Raw genomic sequence first — 17848 nt, 5'->3', positions numbered from 1 at the left:
CTGTCTGTGCTTTACCTACGGTGTACATTTCTTTAATTGTAGTAAAATATATATATAATTTAATACTTTCAACTATTTTTAAGAGCACAGTTCAGTGGCATTGAGTACATTTCACATTGTCATGTAGACATCACCACCACCACCTCCAGGGCTTTTTCATTCCCCAGCTAGATCTATCCCATTAAATACCAGCTCCCCGAGTCTCCTGCCCCTAGTTCCTGGTAACCACTCTCCACTCTCTGTCTCTGTGAATCTGACTCTTCTGCTCACCTCTTCTCTGTGGAATCTTACAAGGTTTGACCTTTTATGACTCTCTTGTTTCAGTGAACGTAAGGTCTTTGAAGTTGGTCTATGACATGTTCATAATGTGTCAAAATCCCATTTTTCAAGCTGAATAATATTCCACTGTATGCATCTTTCAGTGTATATCTTTTTTTGTTTTTGTTTTTGTTTTTTTTAATTTTATTTTTAAACTTTACAACATTGTATTAGTTTTGCCAAACATGAAGCTCACCTTTATTTTTTCTTCCCCTGAGAAACTGTTGACTATCCTGTCTTGCTCTAAGCTATCTGGATTGTTTTGCCTGAGATTCATTAGCAATAGATTCAAAATCAGCAAGAAATTCAAATGATTAAATTCTCACAACAAATGTTAATATTCCTTGTTTGAACATTTACTATAAAGCATTAGTAAGTCATTTGAGTGATCAAAATAAGCCTTTTCATTATTATTATTTTTTTTTGGCCACACGGTGTGGCATGTGGGAACCCTGACTAGGGATCAAACCTATGTCCCCTGCATTGGAAGCATGGATTCGTAACCACTGGAAGTCCTATAAAAAATGAATTCTTGAATATAGCAAGACTGACATATTTCATTCTACCCATCTGATAAAGAAATATCTGTGAGTCATAATATTTCTTATTTTTGAAAGTACTTTTAAGCCTTTTCATCTCTGCCTGCATGGCCTGTTTTAAATCATTTTACATAATCACACAGCGCCAGATTTTATTTGCAGACTTGCCCTAAATACTACCGCTAACTAAAAATCACCAAGTGTTTCACAATGCCGGTAAAATGAGGAACCTGGAACGTGCAAATAGCCAGTATGTGATAAAAGGAAACGAAACAGTTGGGACAGCTTCCCAGATGAAGGGATTGCCCTGTGGATGGGGATTCTGCCCCCAAATTAAGAGTCTGAACATGCAAATAAAATCCACCAAAGAAAATGGGAATACCATTTACAGCTGCTGCTAGCATACAAAACACTCCTTTCGAAGGCTGTAAAAATATATCTTGTACTTTGGAATGTCAGCCCAGCCATCAACTATAGTAGCTTATGGTAGATTTCATTAAAACCATCCTGTGGCACTTTGTAATTTTAGAAATGCACTACTAACTCACTATAGTGTGTGTCCCAACAGTTGTTAGTCATCATTTCACACTGCCCTGTACTGCCTTGAATTTCAGCTCATTTTCCTGTCCACCGGGGCTGCCCCAGTTGCTGTTCACACAATAGGGAATTCAGGATGACATCATACAGTGGTGCGCCCGGTATCTGCATCTCTTTTCAGCACGTAGATGCCCACCCCACACAGAGTAATTAACACTCTCCCTTGTTCAGAGTGCCTCCACATCATTTTCTCACCCAGTCACATCCCTGCCTCCTTATTTCTCTCCTGATTTTGCTGTAGGTGTGAATGGCTGGTTTTGCCTTTAGAGAGCTATTTTAAGGGGTCAGCCTAGGTTTGAGTGTTTCTCCCAGACCACACCGTATCTCTGTCTTCTCACCTGCAGATGGGGATACCAGTAGTAGCATCTCCTGGAGCAGAAATGTTAACTCCACGAGAGTTAACGCCCGCAGAGCACTTAGCATTGCACCCACCCCACCGTGCTGTCAGTGAGGGTCCAGGTCTAACTGGCTTCTTCCCATTATCACACCAAGTGTGGTAGGAAATGGCTAGTTGCTGGTTCGGGTATTTGACTCTTTCCCTTTTTGTTGGTTTTGTTTCCATTTCCTCCACCCAGAGGACAGCTGCCCCTTGTCCTGCAGGGATGCATGACTGGCATCAGCCAAAACTGCCCCAGCCGTGATCAGGCCGCACACTCCCTGAGGGTTTATCAACTTGATCCTTTGTCATCTGATGCCTCATCATTTGACCTTGGCAACGCAGAAGATGGTACTTCTTATCTGGATGCTTGGTGATAATGTCCACAGCTGTACGACAAAGTTTATCTCCCTGGTTTTTCCCATTGAGCAATGTCCCTGGAGAATCTTTGACTTTTTCTTCCTGTTTCTCCCTACACACACACATTCATGCTCCCCGTCATTGCCTCACATTTTAGGAAAGACAAGATGACTCTAGAAGGAGTCTCAAAGGAGAGAGTGGTCCAGCCATCCCCAACCTTTGTGGCACCAGGGACCAGTTTCACGAAAGACAGTTTTTCCACAGACTTGGTGGGGGTGGGGGGGGGGATGATTTGGGGATAATTCAAATGCATTACATTTATTGTGCACTTTATTTCTATTATTACATCAGCTCCACCTCAGATCATCAGGCATTAGATCCTGGAGGCTGGGGAACTCCTTTTCTAAGCCACCTAGTTAAGAACTGAAGTTGGCTGGGAATGGGACCGAATCTAAGACTGGGGATGAACCATAGTGATTCCATTGCTTGTCTGCTTTCTTGCTTCATTCATTCATTCAACCAGTCATTCATGCATTCATCTGATATTCACAGGTCCTTGTTTTAAGCTAGGGATGTGCCTAGAAGTGTCTAGGTGTTCTCCCTCAAGTTTACATAATCCTTTAGCCAGGAGACAATGATGGTTTTCAAGCCAGAAAAGTTTAATTGGCAGAAGAGAAGTCCCAAGGGAGATGGAATTAATAAGGGGCTTTCAAGGGTGGATTCAGTGCTGGTTGTGGTAGTAGGGCGGGGAATAGGGACCAAATGTGGAATGAGGACCACATTTCCTCAGTGGTCAGGGCCCACCTGGAGTCAAGTTTGAGAAAGCCTCAAGTATTGCATGTTATTGAGGATGTTGGTGAATCTCTGTCAGCTCTCCTATTTATAGCCAAGAAACGAATAAAGTAGGCTTAAAAGAAACGGGCAATTTGATCTTACGCACAGGCCCGTAGGCACACTTTCAATCGTGATTTGTTCCTGAATCTTTAGGCCAATTCTAAGCCTTGGGATTTCAGAAGGACCTATTACCTTCATCTTTTTTCTTAATGATTTTTAAATTCTTTTTATTTTTTAATTGGAGTATAGTTGCTTTACAATGTTGTCTTAGCTTCTGCTATACAATGAAGTGAATCAACCACATTTATACATACATCCCCTCCCACTTGAGCCTCCCGCCTGCCCCATCCCACCCCTCTAGGTCATCACAGAGCACCAAGCTGAGCTCCCTGTGCTCTGCAGCAGCTGCCCACTAGCATCTGTTTTACACATGTGACTACTGTAGCCCACCAGGCTTCTCCGTCCATGGGATTCTCCAGGGAAAAACACTGGAGCGGGTTGCCATTCCCTTCTCCAGGGGATCTTCCCGATCCAGGGATCGAACCCGGGTCTCCCGCATTGCAGGCAGACGCTTTAACCTCTGAGCCACCAGGGAAGCCCCATCTTACACATAGTAGTGTATATACGTCAATGATGCTCTCTCACTTTGTCCCACCCTCTCCTTCCCCCACTGTGTGTTCTCTCCGTCTGTGTATCTATTCCTGCCCCACAAATAGGTTTATCAGTACCATTTTTCTAGATTCCATACTATATGCATAAATATATGATATTTGTTTTTCTTATTACCTTCGTCTTTATTTGTACATAATTGTTTTGGTAGTTATAGAAGTCATTCATGCCTATTGTGGAAACTTTGAAAATGAGGGGAAATATGGAGAGACTTACCTATGAGTTGGGAGATAATTAACGTTTGGGGCTCTGTGTTGACTTTCTGATAAGGTGTGTGTGTGTGTCTCTAACGTAATATATCATGAAAAATTTTCAGATCACCAGTGGAGTTGCAAACATGGTTTTCTTGTAATCTGTTTACCTGTTCTTCTCCATGTCCCTCTGTGCGGGCTGGGTCAAGTTTTGCACGTTTATAAACACAACTGTGGTAAACGGCCTTGTACTTGTTCACTGTAATTTCACTGAGTGCATCTCCAGAAGTAGAGTTCCTGAGTCATTGTTTTACACGCTCCCCAAAGTCGTTGATAACATCCTCAGCTTGTGCTTCTGCCATGAGTTAAGGGCGTGGGGAAGCGGGAGGAGGAATCAGAGTACTCAGTTGCTTGCTTTCTCTGTGACACTCACCCCTACCAGGCACACTGACTTCTGTCTTTGCCTTGGGTCTCAGCTATGCCCTAATTGCTCATGTCTGGAATCAGCCCTGGTCTTGTGGCACCAAAACCAGACCAGGAAATCATATGAGATAAGCAACCAACAGCTGGTGTGCTCCCCCTCTTGGGGTCAGATTGGTCTTTTTGCCAATTAAGGCAACATGGGCTCTCGCGCTGGGAGACACTGTGACCTCAATCCAGGAGTTTAGGGCAGTGGCCCCTGTCGTTTTGTGCCCAGGCCAACGTGGGAGCTGTCCTGGGAGGAGTAAGAGGAGGTAGGTTTCCAGTCTGGCACTGCCACACTGTAAGCTGTGTGATCCTGAGAGAGTTGTTCAACATTTTGCAAAAAGAAAGGCAGGTGTGGGAGTGTAATTGGTGCAGCCACTGTGAAGAACAGTATGGAGACTCCTCAGAAAATTAAAAATAGAGCTACTATATGATCCTGCCATCCCACTCCTGCACATACACCCAGACAAAACTGTAATTCAAAAGGATACATGCACCCCCATGTTCATAACAGCACTATTCACAATAGCCAAGATATGGAAACAACCTAATGTCCACCAACAGATGAATGGATAAAGAAGAGGTTTATAGAGAAGATAGAGGTTTATAAATAAGAATAGGTGACATATGTGTGTGTGTGTGTGTGTGTATATATATATATATATATATATAATGGATATTAACTCAGCCATAAGAAAGAATGAAATAATGCCATTTGCAGCAACATGGCTGGACCTAGAGACTATCATACCGAGTGAAGTAATTCAAAAAAAGAAAGACAAATACCATATGATATCACTTATAGGTAGAATCTAAACTATGGCAGAAATGAACTTATCTATGAAACAGACAGACTCAGAGAGAAAGAACAGACTTGTGGTTACCAAGTGGTGGGGAAGAAAGTATTGGGAGTTTGGGGTTCAGTTCAGTCGCTCAGTCGTGTCTGACTCTTTGAGACCCCATGAATCACAGCACTCTAGGCCTCCCTGTCCATCACCAGCTCCCTGAGTTCACTCAGACTCACGTCCATCGAGTCGGTGATGCCATCCAGCTATCTCATCCTCTGTCATCCCCTTCTCCTCTTGCCCCCAATCCCTCCCAGCATCAGTCTTTTCCAATGAGTCAACTCTTCACATGAGGTGGCCAAAATATTGGAGTTTCAGCTTCAGCATCATTCCTTCCAATGCATATTCAGGACTAATTTCCTTTAGGATCGAACGGTTTGATCTCCTTGCAGTCCAACGGACTCTCAAGAGTCTTTTTCAACAGCACAGTTCAAAAGCATCAATTCTTTAGCACTGAGCTTCCTTTATAGTCCAACTCTCACATCCATATATGACCACTGGAAAAACCTTAGCTTTGACTAGATGGACCTTTGTTGGCAAAGTAATGTCTCTGCTTTTTAATATGCTGTCTAGGTTGGCCATAGCTTTTCTTCCAAGGAGCAAGCATCTTTTATTTTCATGGTTGCAATCACCATCTGCAGTGATTTTGGAGCCCAAGAAAATAAAGTTTCTCACTGTTTCCATTGTTTCCCCAGCTATTTACTATGTAGTGATAGGACCATGGCTTAGTGATGGGATGCCATAATCTTAGTTGTCTGAATATTGAGTTTTAAGCCAACTTTTTCACTCTCCTCTTTCAAGAGGAGTGATGGGATGCCATAATCTTAGTTGTCTGAATATTGAGTTTTAAGCCAACTTTTTCACTCTCCTCATTCATCAAGAGGCTCTTTATTTCTTCTTCACTTTCTGCCATAAGGGTGGTATCATCTGTATATCTGAGGTTATTGATATTTCTCCCACAATCTTGATTCCAGTTTGTGCTTCATCCAGCCCGGCATTTTGCATGATGTACCCTGCGTGTAAGTTAAATAAGCAGGGATACAATATACAGCCTTGATGTACTATTTCCCATTTTGGTACTAGTCTGTTGTTCCATGTCTGGTTCTAACTGTTGCCTCTTGACCTGCATACAGATTTCTCAGGAGGCAGGTAAGGTGGTCTGGTATTCCCATCTGTTGAAGAATTTTCCACAATTTGTTGTGATCCATACAGTCAAAGGCTTTGGCGTAGTCAATAAAGCAGAAGTATATGTTTCTCTGGAACTCTCTTCCTTTTTCAATGATCCATGGATGTTGGAAATTTGATCTCTGGTTCCTCTGCCTTTTCTAAATCCAGCTTGAACATCTGGAAGTTCTCAGTTCACATACTGTTGACGCCTGGCTTGGAGAATTTTGAGCATTACTTTACTAGCGTGTAAGACGAGTGCAATTGTGCGGTAGTTTGAGCATTCTTTGGCATTGCCTTTCTTTGGGATTGGAATGAAAACTGACCTTTCCCAGTCATCTGGCCACTGCTGAGTTTCCCAAATTTGCTGGCGTATTGAGTGCAACACTTTAACAGCATCATCTTTTAGTATTTGAAAGAGCTCAACTGGAATTCCATCACGTCCACTAACTTTGTTCGTAGTGATGCTTCCTAAGGCCCACTTGACTTCACATTCCAGGATGTCTGGCTCTAGGTCAGTGATCACATCATCATGATTATCTTGGTCGTGAAGATCTTTTTTGTACAGTTCTTCTGTGTATTCTTGCCACCTCTTATTGATATCTTCTGCTTCTGTTAGGTCCATACCATTTCTGTCCTTTATTGAGCCCATCTTTGCATGAAATGTTCCCTTGGTATCTCTAATTTTCTTGAAGAGATCTCTAGACTTCCCATTCTATTATTTTCCTCTCTTTCTTTGCACTGATCACTGAGGAAGGCTTTCTTATCTCTCCTTGCTATTTTTTGAAACTCTACATTCAAATGGGTATATCTCTCCTTTTCTCCTTTGCCTTTCACTTCTCTTCTATTAACAGCTATTTATAAGGCTTCCTTAGACAACCATTTTGCCTTTTTTCATGTCTTTCCCTTGGGGATGGTCTTGATCCCTGCCTCCTGTACAATGTCACGAACCTCCGTCCACAGTTCTTCAGGCACTCTATCAGATCTAACCCCTTGAATCTGTTTGTCACTTCCACTGTATAATCAAAAGGGATTTAATTTATGTCCAATTGTTGGAAAGTAAATGAAAAAGAAACACGACTACTTTCTATTGATATAAAATGTATATTTCTTTGTAGTCTTGTTTTTCAAATACTTTTTAAAAAAACATCTTGGCGCTCTCCCCCTTCAGTTCTCTCTTTTCTGTACCATTTGTTTACCTGGTGTGTTGGGCCTTAGTTGTGGTGTACAGGATCTTTGCGGCGTACGGGATCTTTGCAGCGCGGTGCGGATCTTTCCTTTGGTGCGCAGTTTCAGTAGTCGTGACACACGGGCTCAGTTGCTCCATGGCTTGTGGGATCTTAGTTCTCCGACTGGGGATCAAACGCACGTCCCCTGCCTTGCAGGACAAATTCTTAACCACTGGACTACCAGGGAAGTCCCCTTCATAGTCTTTGTTTGTTTCATGTGAATGGGGTATTTAAATAGGAGGTTAAGTCGAATGTGAATGGGGTGGATGGGGTACTTAAATAGTAGGTTAAATTGCATATCCATAGTTTAATAAAGACTTCTGTCTTTTTTTTTTTTCTTATAGCTATGAAGCCCTATTTAAATTTGTTTGCTTTGTTTCATAATTGTTGGGTGAGGCAAGTCATTGTAGGAAGATCCATGACCAACTTAAAGAGGATATCCACATTCATTATTTTTGGCCACACACTGCGGCCTCTAGGGTCTTAGTTCCCTAACCAGGGAGCAAACCCGGGTTTCATGGCAGTGAAAGCCTAAGTTCTAACCATTTAGCAACCAGGGAATTCCCTCCAAATTCTTTTTATTCTGGGAATTCCCTGACAGTTCAGTCCTTAGGACTCCATGTTCTTACTACAGTAGGCCCTGGTTAGATCCCTGGTGAGGAAATTAAGATCCCAGAAGCCAAGGGGCACAGCCCCCTGTCCCTAAAATTTTTTTATTCTGTACTGGAATTGTATTTTAAGATTTTTAACTAAAATTATCCCATCATAATAATTCAAAAGAAGCATTGAGAGTCCCTTAGGATGAGGATTCTGTAAGAAGAATAGTTTTCAGGAATGTAAATATTATGTTTTATAAACTAAATTTTTGCAGAGGATTATTTATAAACACAAACTGTATTCCATCCTATCTAATTATTCACTTTCAGAATCAGTTGCTTCTACAATTTCCTCCACTTCCTTTTTCCAGCAGCTCCTTTGCCTTCTGGTTCCTCATTCAGTTCAGTTCAATCACTCAGTCGTGTGCAACTCTTTGTGACCCCATGAATCGCAGCACGCCAGGCCTCCCTGTCCATCACCAACTCCCAGAGTTCACTCAGACTCACGTCCATGGAGTCAGTGATGCCATCCAGCCATCTCATCCTCTGTCGTCCCCTTCTCATCCCTCCCAGCATCAGTCTCTTTTCCAATGAGTCAGCTCTTCACATGAGGTGGCCAAAGTACTGGAGTTTCAGCTTTAGCATCATTCCTTCCAAAGAAATCCCAGGGCTGATCTCCTTCAGAATGGACTGGCTGGGTCTCCTTACAGTCCAAAGGACTCTCAAGAGTCTTCTCCAACACCATAGTTCAAAAGCATCAATTCTTTGGCGCTCAGCCTTCTTCACAGTCCAACTCTCACATCCATACATGACTACTGGAAAAACCATAGCCTTGACTAGACGGACCTTTGTTGGCAAAGTAATATCTCTGCTTTTGAGTATGCTATCTAGGTTGGTCATAACTCTCCTTCCAAGGAGTGAGTGTCTTTTAATTTCATGGCTGCAGTCACCATCTGCAGTGATTTTGGAGCCCCCCAAAATAAAGTCTGACACTATTTCAACTGTTTCCCCATCTGTTTCCCATGAAGTGATGGGACCAGATGCCATGATCTTCGTTTTCTGAATGTTGAGCTTTAAGCCAACTTTTTCACTCTCCTCTTTCACTTTCTTCAAGAGGCTTTTTAGTTCCTCTTCACTTTCTGCCATAAGGGTGGTGTCATCTGCATATCTGAGGTTATTGATATTTCTCCCGGCAATCTTGACTCCAGCTTGTGCTTCTTCCAGTCCAGCGTTTCTCATGATGTACTCTGCATAGAAGTTAAATAAGCAGGGTGTCAATATACAGCCTTGATGTACTCCTTTTCCTATTTGGAACCAGTCTGTTGTTCCATATCCAGTTCTAACTGTTGCTTCCTGACCTGCATACAGATTTCTCAAGAGGCAGGTTAGGTGGTCTGGTATTCTCATCTCTTTCAGAATTTTCCAGTTTATTGTGATCCACACAGTCAAAGGCTTTGGCATAGTCAATAAAGCAGAAATAGATGTTTTTCTGGAACTCTCTTGCTTATTAGGCACTAAAAATAAATGAGCTATCAAGCCATGAAGACATGGAGCATCCATAAATGCATGTGCATGCTAAGTTGCTTCAGTTGTGTCCGACTCTGTGCGACCCCATGGACTGTAGCCCACCAGGCTCTTGTGTCCATGGGATTCTCCAGGCAAGAACACTGGAGTAGGTTGCCATGCCATCCTGCAGGGGATGTGCCTGACCCAGGGATGGAACCCGCATCTCTTATGTCTCTTGCATTGACAGGTTCTTTACCACTAGCGCCTTTCTAGGAATACCCCTTAAATGCATACTGTGTACTAAGCAAAAGCAGCCAATCTGAAAAGACTCCATACTGCATGATTCCGACTATATGACATTCTGGAAAAGGCAAAACTATGAAGACATAAAAACATCAGCGGTTGCTGAGGGAGGGGAGAGGGAGGGAGATAAACAAGTTGAGCACAGAGGCTTTTGAGGGCAAAAGTCCTCTGTATGATAGTAGAGTGATGGATACGTGTCGTGGTGTATTCACAACCACAGAATGGACAGTACCAAGCGTGAACTCAGAGGGTAGACTCTGGTGGTTATGGTGAATCGTAGGTTAAATCGTAGGTTCATCCTTGGTAACTAACAAATGTAGCATGTGGCGGGGGATGTTGGTGGTGGGGGATGTTGATGGCATGAGAGGCTGTGTATGGGGCAGGGCGTACATGAGAACTCTGTACCTTCTCTCAATTTTGTAGTAAACCTAAACCTGTTGGAAAAAAAAAATGTCTTTAAGAAAGTAAGAAAAACAGCGTGAGTAGAAAAAGTAGTATTATACTTAAGAGCCTCTGTCTCAAATTAAAATTTTTGAACCTCTAGTAATATCTGCTTTTTCTGTTCCCACAATTTCACTCATATGTTGTTCATCAACCTTAACTCTTAACTCGGGGGTTTTGGCTCCCTGTTCGATCAAGTGTTTCATTGAACTTAGCCAAAGCCAGACTCTGAGCAGCCTGGGAATAGTTCAGAGGCTCTCCTTCGTCCCGGTACATGGAGCATCTCTGGATGGTTTTGGTTTTGTTTGTTTGTTTGCTTTTAGGGCAGGGAGGAGCTGTCCTGCCTCTCCTGATGGTGGTTAGGTTTACAACGTCGTCTCCTTAGCCGACGCAAGAGCTGTGGTTCAGCCATGGCTCGGAAGTGTAACCTCATAAATGTCCCATCACTGGAATCCAGTCTATTTCAGCATCCACAGGCCTAATTTCTGCTTGTAATCTGATTACGGGGTCTGAGCTCTTCTAGCCTGCAGTGTCTCGCTTTGCGTTTACTCTACTCTCAAGGACACCAGTGCCTGACTGCCTTGCGCTGTGAAAAGCTCAACCCAATTTTGCTCAGACGGGCCGCAAGCCGTGGCTGCTTGAGAATTAGCTGTAGAGCAGGCTCTGTCCCCGAACTTGATGTGTGCAGCCATGTTCAGAAGCCCAGGGATTCCCAGCTACCTGGGCACTTTCAAGTTCTCTGAGAAACAAGGTAAGGCGAGAGAAATGGAAAATGCCCTCAAGTGTCTGTTTAATAGCATCATGAATGTCTTGCATCTTCCATTTTACCCTGGATGCCCCGTTATACTAGTCTGTGGTTTTCTCAAAGGATGCTTTAAATATCTCATTGACTTTATAAATTAGCTTATCTTAGGATCGTTGAGAAAGGTGGCTTTTTTTTCCTGTTGTACGTTAAAGAAATTGCTAAACCGCTTAAGCCTTTATGAAGGAAACATTGCAGATTATATTGGAATGCTCAAACTTTGGATTAAGTTCTGGATGTGCTGTACTTTAACTGAAGTATTTTTCTAAACCAAATGTTATATCTACTAAATTTTTTCCAGTAGGCAGTGGTGTGTGTTTGTCTTTTTATGAAATCTTCATGGGAGGCTGTTTGGAACAAAAAATGTTGTCTTCTTAGTGGCTTCCTTTTGAGCCCAGAGGAAAAGATGTGCTTTCAATTTAACTACTAAAGTGGCATCTCACATTAGGTTCACAGATTGAGCTAAAAAGAAATCTTTAGGTTATCTTGAATATCACATTGGAAATTTGGCCATTGTCTATGAAAGTATTTTCCAGTCCAAATGCACGACTGGGAAGAGATTTGGACAACTGAGGCGTCACATTTAGGAATTTGCTTCTGCAATATTTGATAGCTTTTTGAACCAAGTTCTCTTTTTCTAAGCACATAACAAGGATATTTGTGTCATTAGCCAAAAAGCCTAGATGTTTAATTGGCATTATACCTTTGTATTGTGTTTCTCTAGTTGGTCCGAATTTCCAAATTCCAGGATTCGGAATGTATTTGATAGGTAATGACATGTCAGCATCTGGTATATCTTGTACCTCCTTTTCCTCAAGCTCTGCCCCTAAATATTAAGCAGTAAAAGGCTCTTCCATAAGGGAAGAAATTTCTGTAAGTGGTCTAATTGTGGTTTTCTGGGTGGACAAACAGTTGCTATGCCAAAAGCTGTAAAACAGATTACTTACCCAAAGCCGGTTATAAATTTGCCTGTGCCTGGTTTTCATTAACCAGTTCACTCGGATGTGTGTTTTTGCTGGATGTGATTGTTACCAGCTGTCTTTACGTAATATATGTCTTGTCTTCAAAAATAAATAAGTGGTGAATTTGAGGTGTCATTATCATTTAGATTTTAATGAAGTCAATAAAAACACAGCTGAAGTGTCCCCTCCACTGTTCATCAACCCCTCATGCACCCCAACTCCTGCTGTGCCTTCTTTAAAAGCATCAAATATACCAGGCAGTGATGATTTTAAACCTTTCTGGTTACCTGGACCAAAATTGTTTAATTTTTTTCTCCTTTTTTGCCCCTGAGGATAATAGCTATGTTTTTCAGTATTTAATTGCTTTGGAGTTTTTCTTGTAACCATAGAGAATTTAAATGGTAGTATTGAACTATGTCAGAATTCTTTTTTAACCCATGAAGTATCTTGGCTACTATTAACCAAACACAAAACAAAACAATTCCTAAGTATAATGCATGTGGTGGGGTTTGATGCTTAAAGGTGTTTGTATTTTCTATATTCATATTTCTGGTTCACAGTTTCCTTTTTCTTAAATGGTCTCAAAGGGAGCGTGAAGAATTTTTTTCCCCATTGGAGTTTATCTATTTATTTTTTTGGTTTTAAGTTACTGTGTGGGTATTTCATTCTTACATTATTTCTTTCCCCTTAGATTTGAACAAGAAAAACTTAAGCCTCGTTGGATTCCCGTGTCAAAGAAAAGTTCCAAGGTAAAGAAGTCTTTGCTCAAGAAATCTTAAGTTTCAAAGATTTGTAGGAGCTTTAGAAATTATTCTCCTAAATTTCTAATCCTTGAGTTTTAAATGTTTTAAAAAAAAATATTTTCTCTCCAGAGTTTAACTTATTAAAACATGTGAAGCAGGCTGACTTAGCAGTGCACTCAGCCAGCAAAGATGCTTTTTGTACTGGCACTAGTGGTAAAGAATCCCCATGCCAATGCGGGAGACACAAGAGGTATGGGTTCGATCCCTGGGTCAGTAAGATCCCCTGATGTGGGAAATGGCAACCCACTCCAGTATTCTTGCCTGGAGAATTCCATGGACAGAGGAGCCTGGCAGACTACAGTCCATAGGGCTGCAAAGAGCAAGACTGAACACACACATGGGAACTATTTGCAAAATGGCCTATTGGTATCTCTGTAATTGCAAACTTGTAAAGGGCTTTTCTTTACAAGTTCGTTTCTTTCTTATATCTGCCTCTAAGGATATGATACCTTTTTTGCAATCTATCCTTTTAGTAAGGGAGCTTTTGGCTTGTTGTTGTTCTTTTTTTTTTTTTTTAATTGAAGTATATTTAATTTACAATGTTGTACCAATCTCTGCTATACAGCACAGTGAATCAGTTATCCACATATATGCTTTTAGTTTTTTAAGAAAGGATCTAGTCTTGTTCTTCCTCCCTCTGTCCCTTCCTTCTGACCCATTCTTCTCCCCTTACTTCTCTCCCTCCACCCATCCACCCACTCACCTGTCCAGGTAAGTTCAAGTTGCCTGGTCTCTTAACCTTTCTGCCCTTCAATTCCATTGGCTGCAGGATATTATGGGTACCTATTTGATGTACCTGATATGCAAAAATTCCGTGGTACATACATCAATGAGGTGAGATAATAGAAAAATTAAACTTTGTGCCTAATAAGGTAGCTATATTTCCGATGTAGCCTCACAGATGGCTGTCCCTAACAGGTTTTGAGATTTTCAAGTGGAGACACAAAATGATGGTCTCTGAACACACAGAGATGTGGATTTCAGCATCCACTTTATTATGCAGGAAGGCTACAACCCAGATCTACCCTTCATTCCACTTAGATGCTTTTGTTCCTAATGTATGACATAAGACATTGTTTCTTTATTTTAAAAGTTTGCATCTCAAAACATTGGGATAAGCTGTTGTGTCAGCAGTGCCCTAGCCAAGCAAGCCTGGCTCTGTGTTTGAGAATGTTAGATTTGACCTTCTGAACACACTGGATGGGGTAAACTTTGATGAATCTCATCCAGATCTTATTAATAGTATAAGGTAAACCAGAGCAGTGAGGAGGCATGGTCATCAGTAAGGCTGTCTTATTTGACTCATGAAACCTTACTCTTCTAGTACTCGATGCAATCTCCCTTATTTCTCATCTTTGCTTTCTTTTTAATAGAAGCTAAGGCTTGTGTCTTAATTTGTTCACTCTCATAGACTGAGTGGCTTATAAAATTTATTTTATAAGTGGCTAGAAATTTATTTCTCATACCTGGAGGCTAGAAGTCTGAGGTCAGGGTGCACTGTCACGGGGTGACGACCCTCCTCCAGGTTTCCCACTGCCCTGTGTCTTGCATCCTGTCTTGTTGGAACGGGCACCAGTCTCATTCATGAAGGCTCCACTCTCATGACCTAATCACTTTCCAGAAGCCCCACCTCCTAATATCTTCACCCTTGAGGGTCAGGATTTCAACCTGTGAATTCCGGGAAACACAAACATTCAGATCATAGCAACGTTGTTTTGAATATATCACTAGCAGGTTGGTTTAGCTGTTGTAGACTTAATACGTGACTAAGAGCAGGGACTTGATGGACATGAGTTTGGGTAAACTCTGGGAGTTGGTGATGGACAGGGAGGCCTGGCGTGCTGCGATTCATGGGGTTGCAAAGAGTCGGACACGACTGAGCATCTGAACTGAACTGAAGAGCAGGGGAAAAAAAGAGGAGACAGAAAAGCGCTGCTTTTTCAAGGGAAAGTATGAAGTATGAGCGCAGGTCAGTCAATTCAAGGAGAGAGACTCAGAGGGGCACAGCGGTTCTCAAACAGTGGTGGTATTTCATGTACGCCTATTAAAACAGTGGCCCCCGGGCTCTGGCCCTAAATATAAAATGGGCTGGAAATACAAGTACCTGCCTCCTTCAGAGAAATCTAGTTACCCAGACAGGCCTTGTGGGATCTTAGTTCCCTGACCAGGGATCAAACCCATGTCCCCTGCATTGGGAGCATGAAGTCTTAACCACTGGACCACCAGGGATGTTCCCTCCCCTGTCTTGTAACTAAACTTCAGTAGAAGAGTTATTTATCGGGAAACCCTTCACGGTATGGAACAGAATGTTCCTTATTAGGACATCCCATTTTTTAAAAAAGATAGACGATAATAACCGCAGGATAGGCTGCTCTCACTTTATTTATTTATTTATTTATTTTGCTCTCACTTTAATAAAATGTCCTTTTATTGTCTTGCTGGGCATTTAAGTAGGTTAATGGGACATGTTAAAAAAAATTATCATGGAAGCATGAAGGGCAATCTTTTCTTGGATCACTGAAGCAGAGGAAAGAGCTAGAAGTATGAAAGAATTAGTCATGAAGAAGGGAGCTCCATTTCAGAGGAGACGAAAAACATATTAAAGGTGTTTCTTCATATTGTTGTTGTTGTTGAATTACTAAGTCATGTCCAACTCTTTGTGACCCCCATGGACTATAGCCCTCCAGGCTCCTCTGTCCATGGAATTTCCCAGGCAAGAATACTGGAGTGGGTTGCCACTTCTCCAGGGGATCTTCCCCACCCAGGAATTGAACCCATGTCTCCTACATTGATAAACAGATTCTTTACAACTAAGCCACCAGGGAAGCCCCATTGTATTCATATTAGAAGCTTTTAAAATTTTAATTCCCCAAAATGAAGACTGTTGCATATACTTTAGTTATATGGAGAGACAGTTTCATGGTGAAATAGAGGATCCCACCTTTTACTGGAGCTGTGGCAACCCACCAAGGCCCAGAGAGGTGGTCTGGGCAGAGACCCCCTAATCCGCATGTAGCTGATAATGAGGAGGGACATAGTCCGGCATCCAGGGCTTGGGCTCCCCCAGTGATGCTGCTTTGGGTGCCTCTGATTCAGAGAATGAAAGGAGAGTGGCGCTAGGGCTGTGGGGGAGGACATTTGTAAGTGTTTAACCAGCCATTAGATGAGCAAGTGAGTTGCTCGTTCGTGACTGGTCCAGATTGCTTCACCAGTGCGTCCTGCCTGCATTTTCACTGCTGACTGGTGCCCTCACGTGTCAGAAGTCCAGGATAGAGGCGTGACTTGTCTCAGTCTGGTTTCGTATTGATTTGGGGAAACTTGCATCCGTCACAACTCTTGTGACAATTCCAAGTCAGAGTCCTTGGTTCCAGCCCATCTTCCTTATTCTTCCTATGGCTCATCTACTTCCTCATTGGTTAGTAGTCATTGGTTACTAGACATTGTTGGTTGGTAGTCATCTTTGGTTAGTAGTCATTGGTTAGCAGTCAGAGGTTAGTAGTTACTTGGAGGAAATTGGAGAGAGAGGTATTAACAGCAAGAAAGAAGTATAAAGGCGGCCATGTGGATTCCAGTAAGAAAATTTTACCTTGAGGATGGAGACCTGAAAAATACTTTATAAACATGCAAGCATACACATATTTTCATACATACGGGCAAGGTAGGCAAAGGTAATGAGCGATGTTTTCCCAATTATATGTTATTTTAAAGAGAAGAGAAGGAGAGGAAGGAAGGGAGGAAGGGATGACGTTATTAAATACATGCTCTTCTAATGAGTCTCAGTATTTGTCATGTTCTTTGCCCCATCATATCCACAGTGTGTAAAGTGTATACATAAAATACTTCAGGAGACTTCCCTGGTGGTCTGGTGGTTTAGACTTCACCTTCCAGGGCAGGGGCTGTGGGTTCAATCCCTGGTTGGGTAACTAAGATCCCACATGCTGTGGGGTCAAAAAAGACAAACCAGAACAAAACAAAAGCAGTGTTGCGAAGCCTTTAAAAATGGTCCACATCAAAAATATAAAATCTTAAAAAAAAATACTTCAGAGTAGTTGTCGTAAATATTTGAAATATTTTATTAGAGCCAATTCATTCACTGTACATTTATTGATTTTTAAAAGTATTTTTTTTAAATCAGCAAGTTAAAATGAGACACTTGTAATATGTTCCATAAATAGGAAAACAGGGTCACATCAGAGAATAAACAGAGGTACATAGAGTAGATTTGGTGCTAGTAGGTGGACACGGGGTCACAGGGTTCTTCCTTAAGGAGATGACCTTAAACTGAGGCCCAGACCAGGAGCAAGACTAGCCAGGATGGAAGGCAGCTGGAGAAAGAGACTTGAGGAGGAAACAGCATTCACAGTCAGCCATGGGAAGAGGCAGGAGAGATTTCCCTAACGTGCTATGGTTTTCATGGTTTCTGACCACCCGTGAGAGGCTGTCGTGCCCATCAATGCAGACACATCTGTAGTTTGTTTCAAGAAAGGAAATGCGTGTGAAGCCAGGGGTGTAGGGTGATGGATTGTGAACCCCACTCTGTGCAAGTTCAGTAAAATGTTTAACAAGAGGGTAGTTTTTTAGTCTTCCTTAAGCAGCTTCATTGAGCTTTTTGATGAGCAGATAAAAGGGGGAAAATAGAAACACAGATGTTCAGTTTTGAAAATAGGAGATAATATTTGTGCTCCAGTGGTCTGGAGCTGAATACTTCAGGGTTTGCATCATTCCTTGTAATATAGAATTTTCTTCCTGAGATTTTTGTTTCCCAAAGAAAGTACAGAACTTGTTGGAATGTTTCAAGTGGTTAAATAGTCAATTAAAATATTGATAGCATGTCACTCCTTAAGTAGG

At 41.9% G+C, this 17848-nt stretch overlaps 1 protein-coding gene across 9 annotated transcripts in view; it reads left to right on the top strand.

Annotated features, from left to right (window-relative positions):
* Nucleotides 1-17848, top strand: part of SVIL (supervillin) — a 156514-nt gene that overhangs the window by 33259 nt on the left and 105407 nt on the right. For all 9 annotated transcript variants that reach the window (XM_061436229.1, XM_061436232.1, XM_061436230.1 and 6 more), the window contains exon 2: nt 12889-12946. In XM_061436229.1, coding sequence (XP_061292213.1) covers nt 12889-12946 — 58 coding nt within the window. The remainder of the gene's footprint in view (nt 1-12888; nt 12947-17848) is intronic.

The sequence above is a fragment of the Bos javanicus genome, chromosome 13, assembly GCF_032452875.1.
Source record: "Bos javanicus breed banteng chromosome 13, ARS-OSU_banteng_1.0, whole genome shotgun sequence".
Lineage (NCBI taxonomy): Eukaryota > Metazoa > Chordata > Mammalia > Artiodactyla > Bovidae > Bos > Bos javanicus.
Note: the sequence above shows the minus strand (reverse complement) of the source record. Positions and strands in the feature narration are given on the sequence as shown.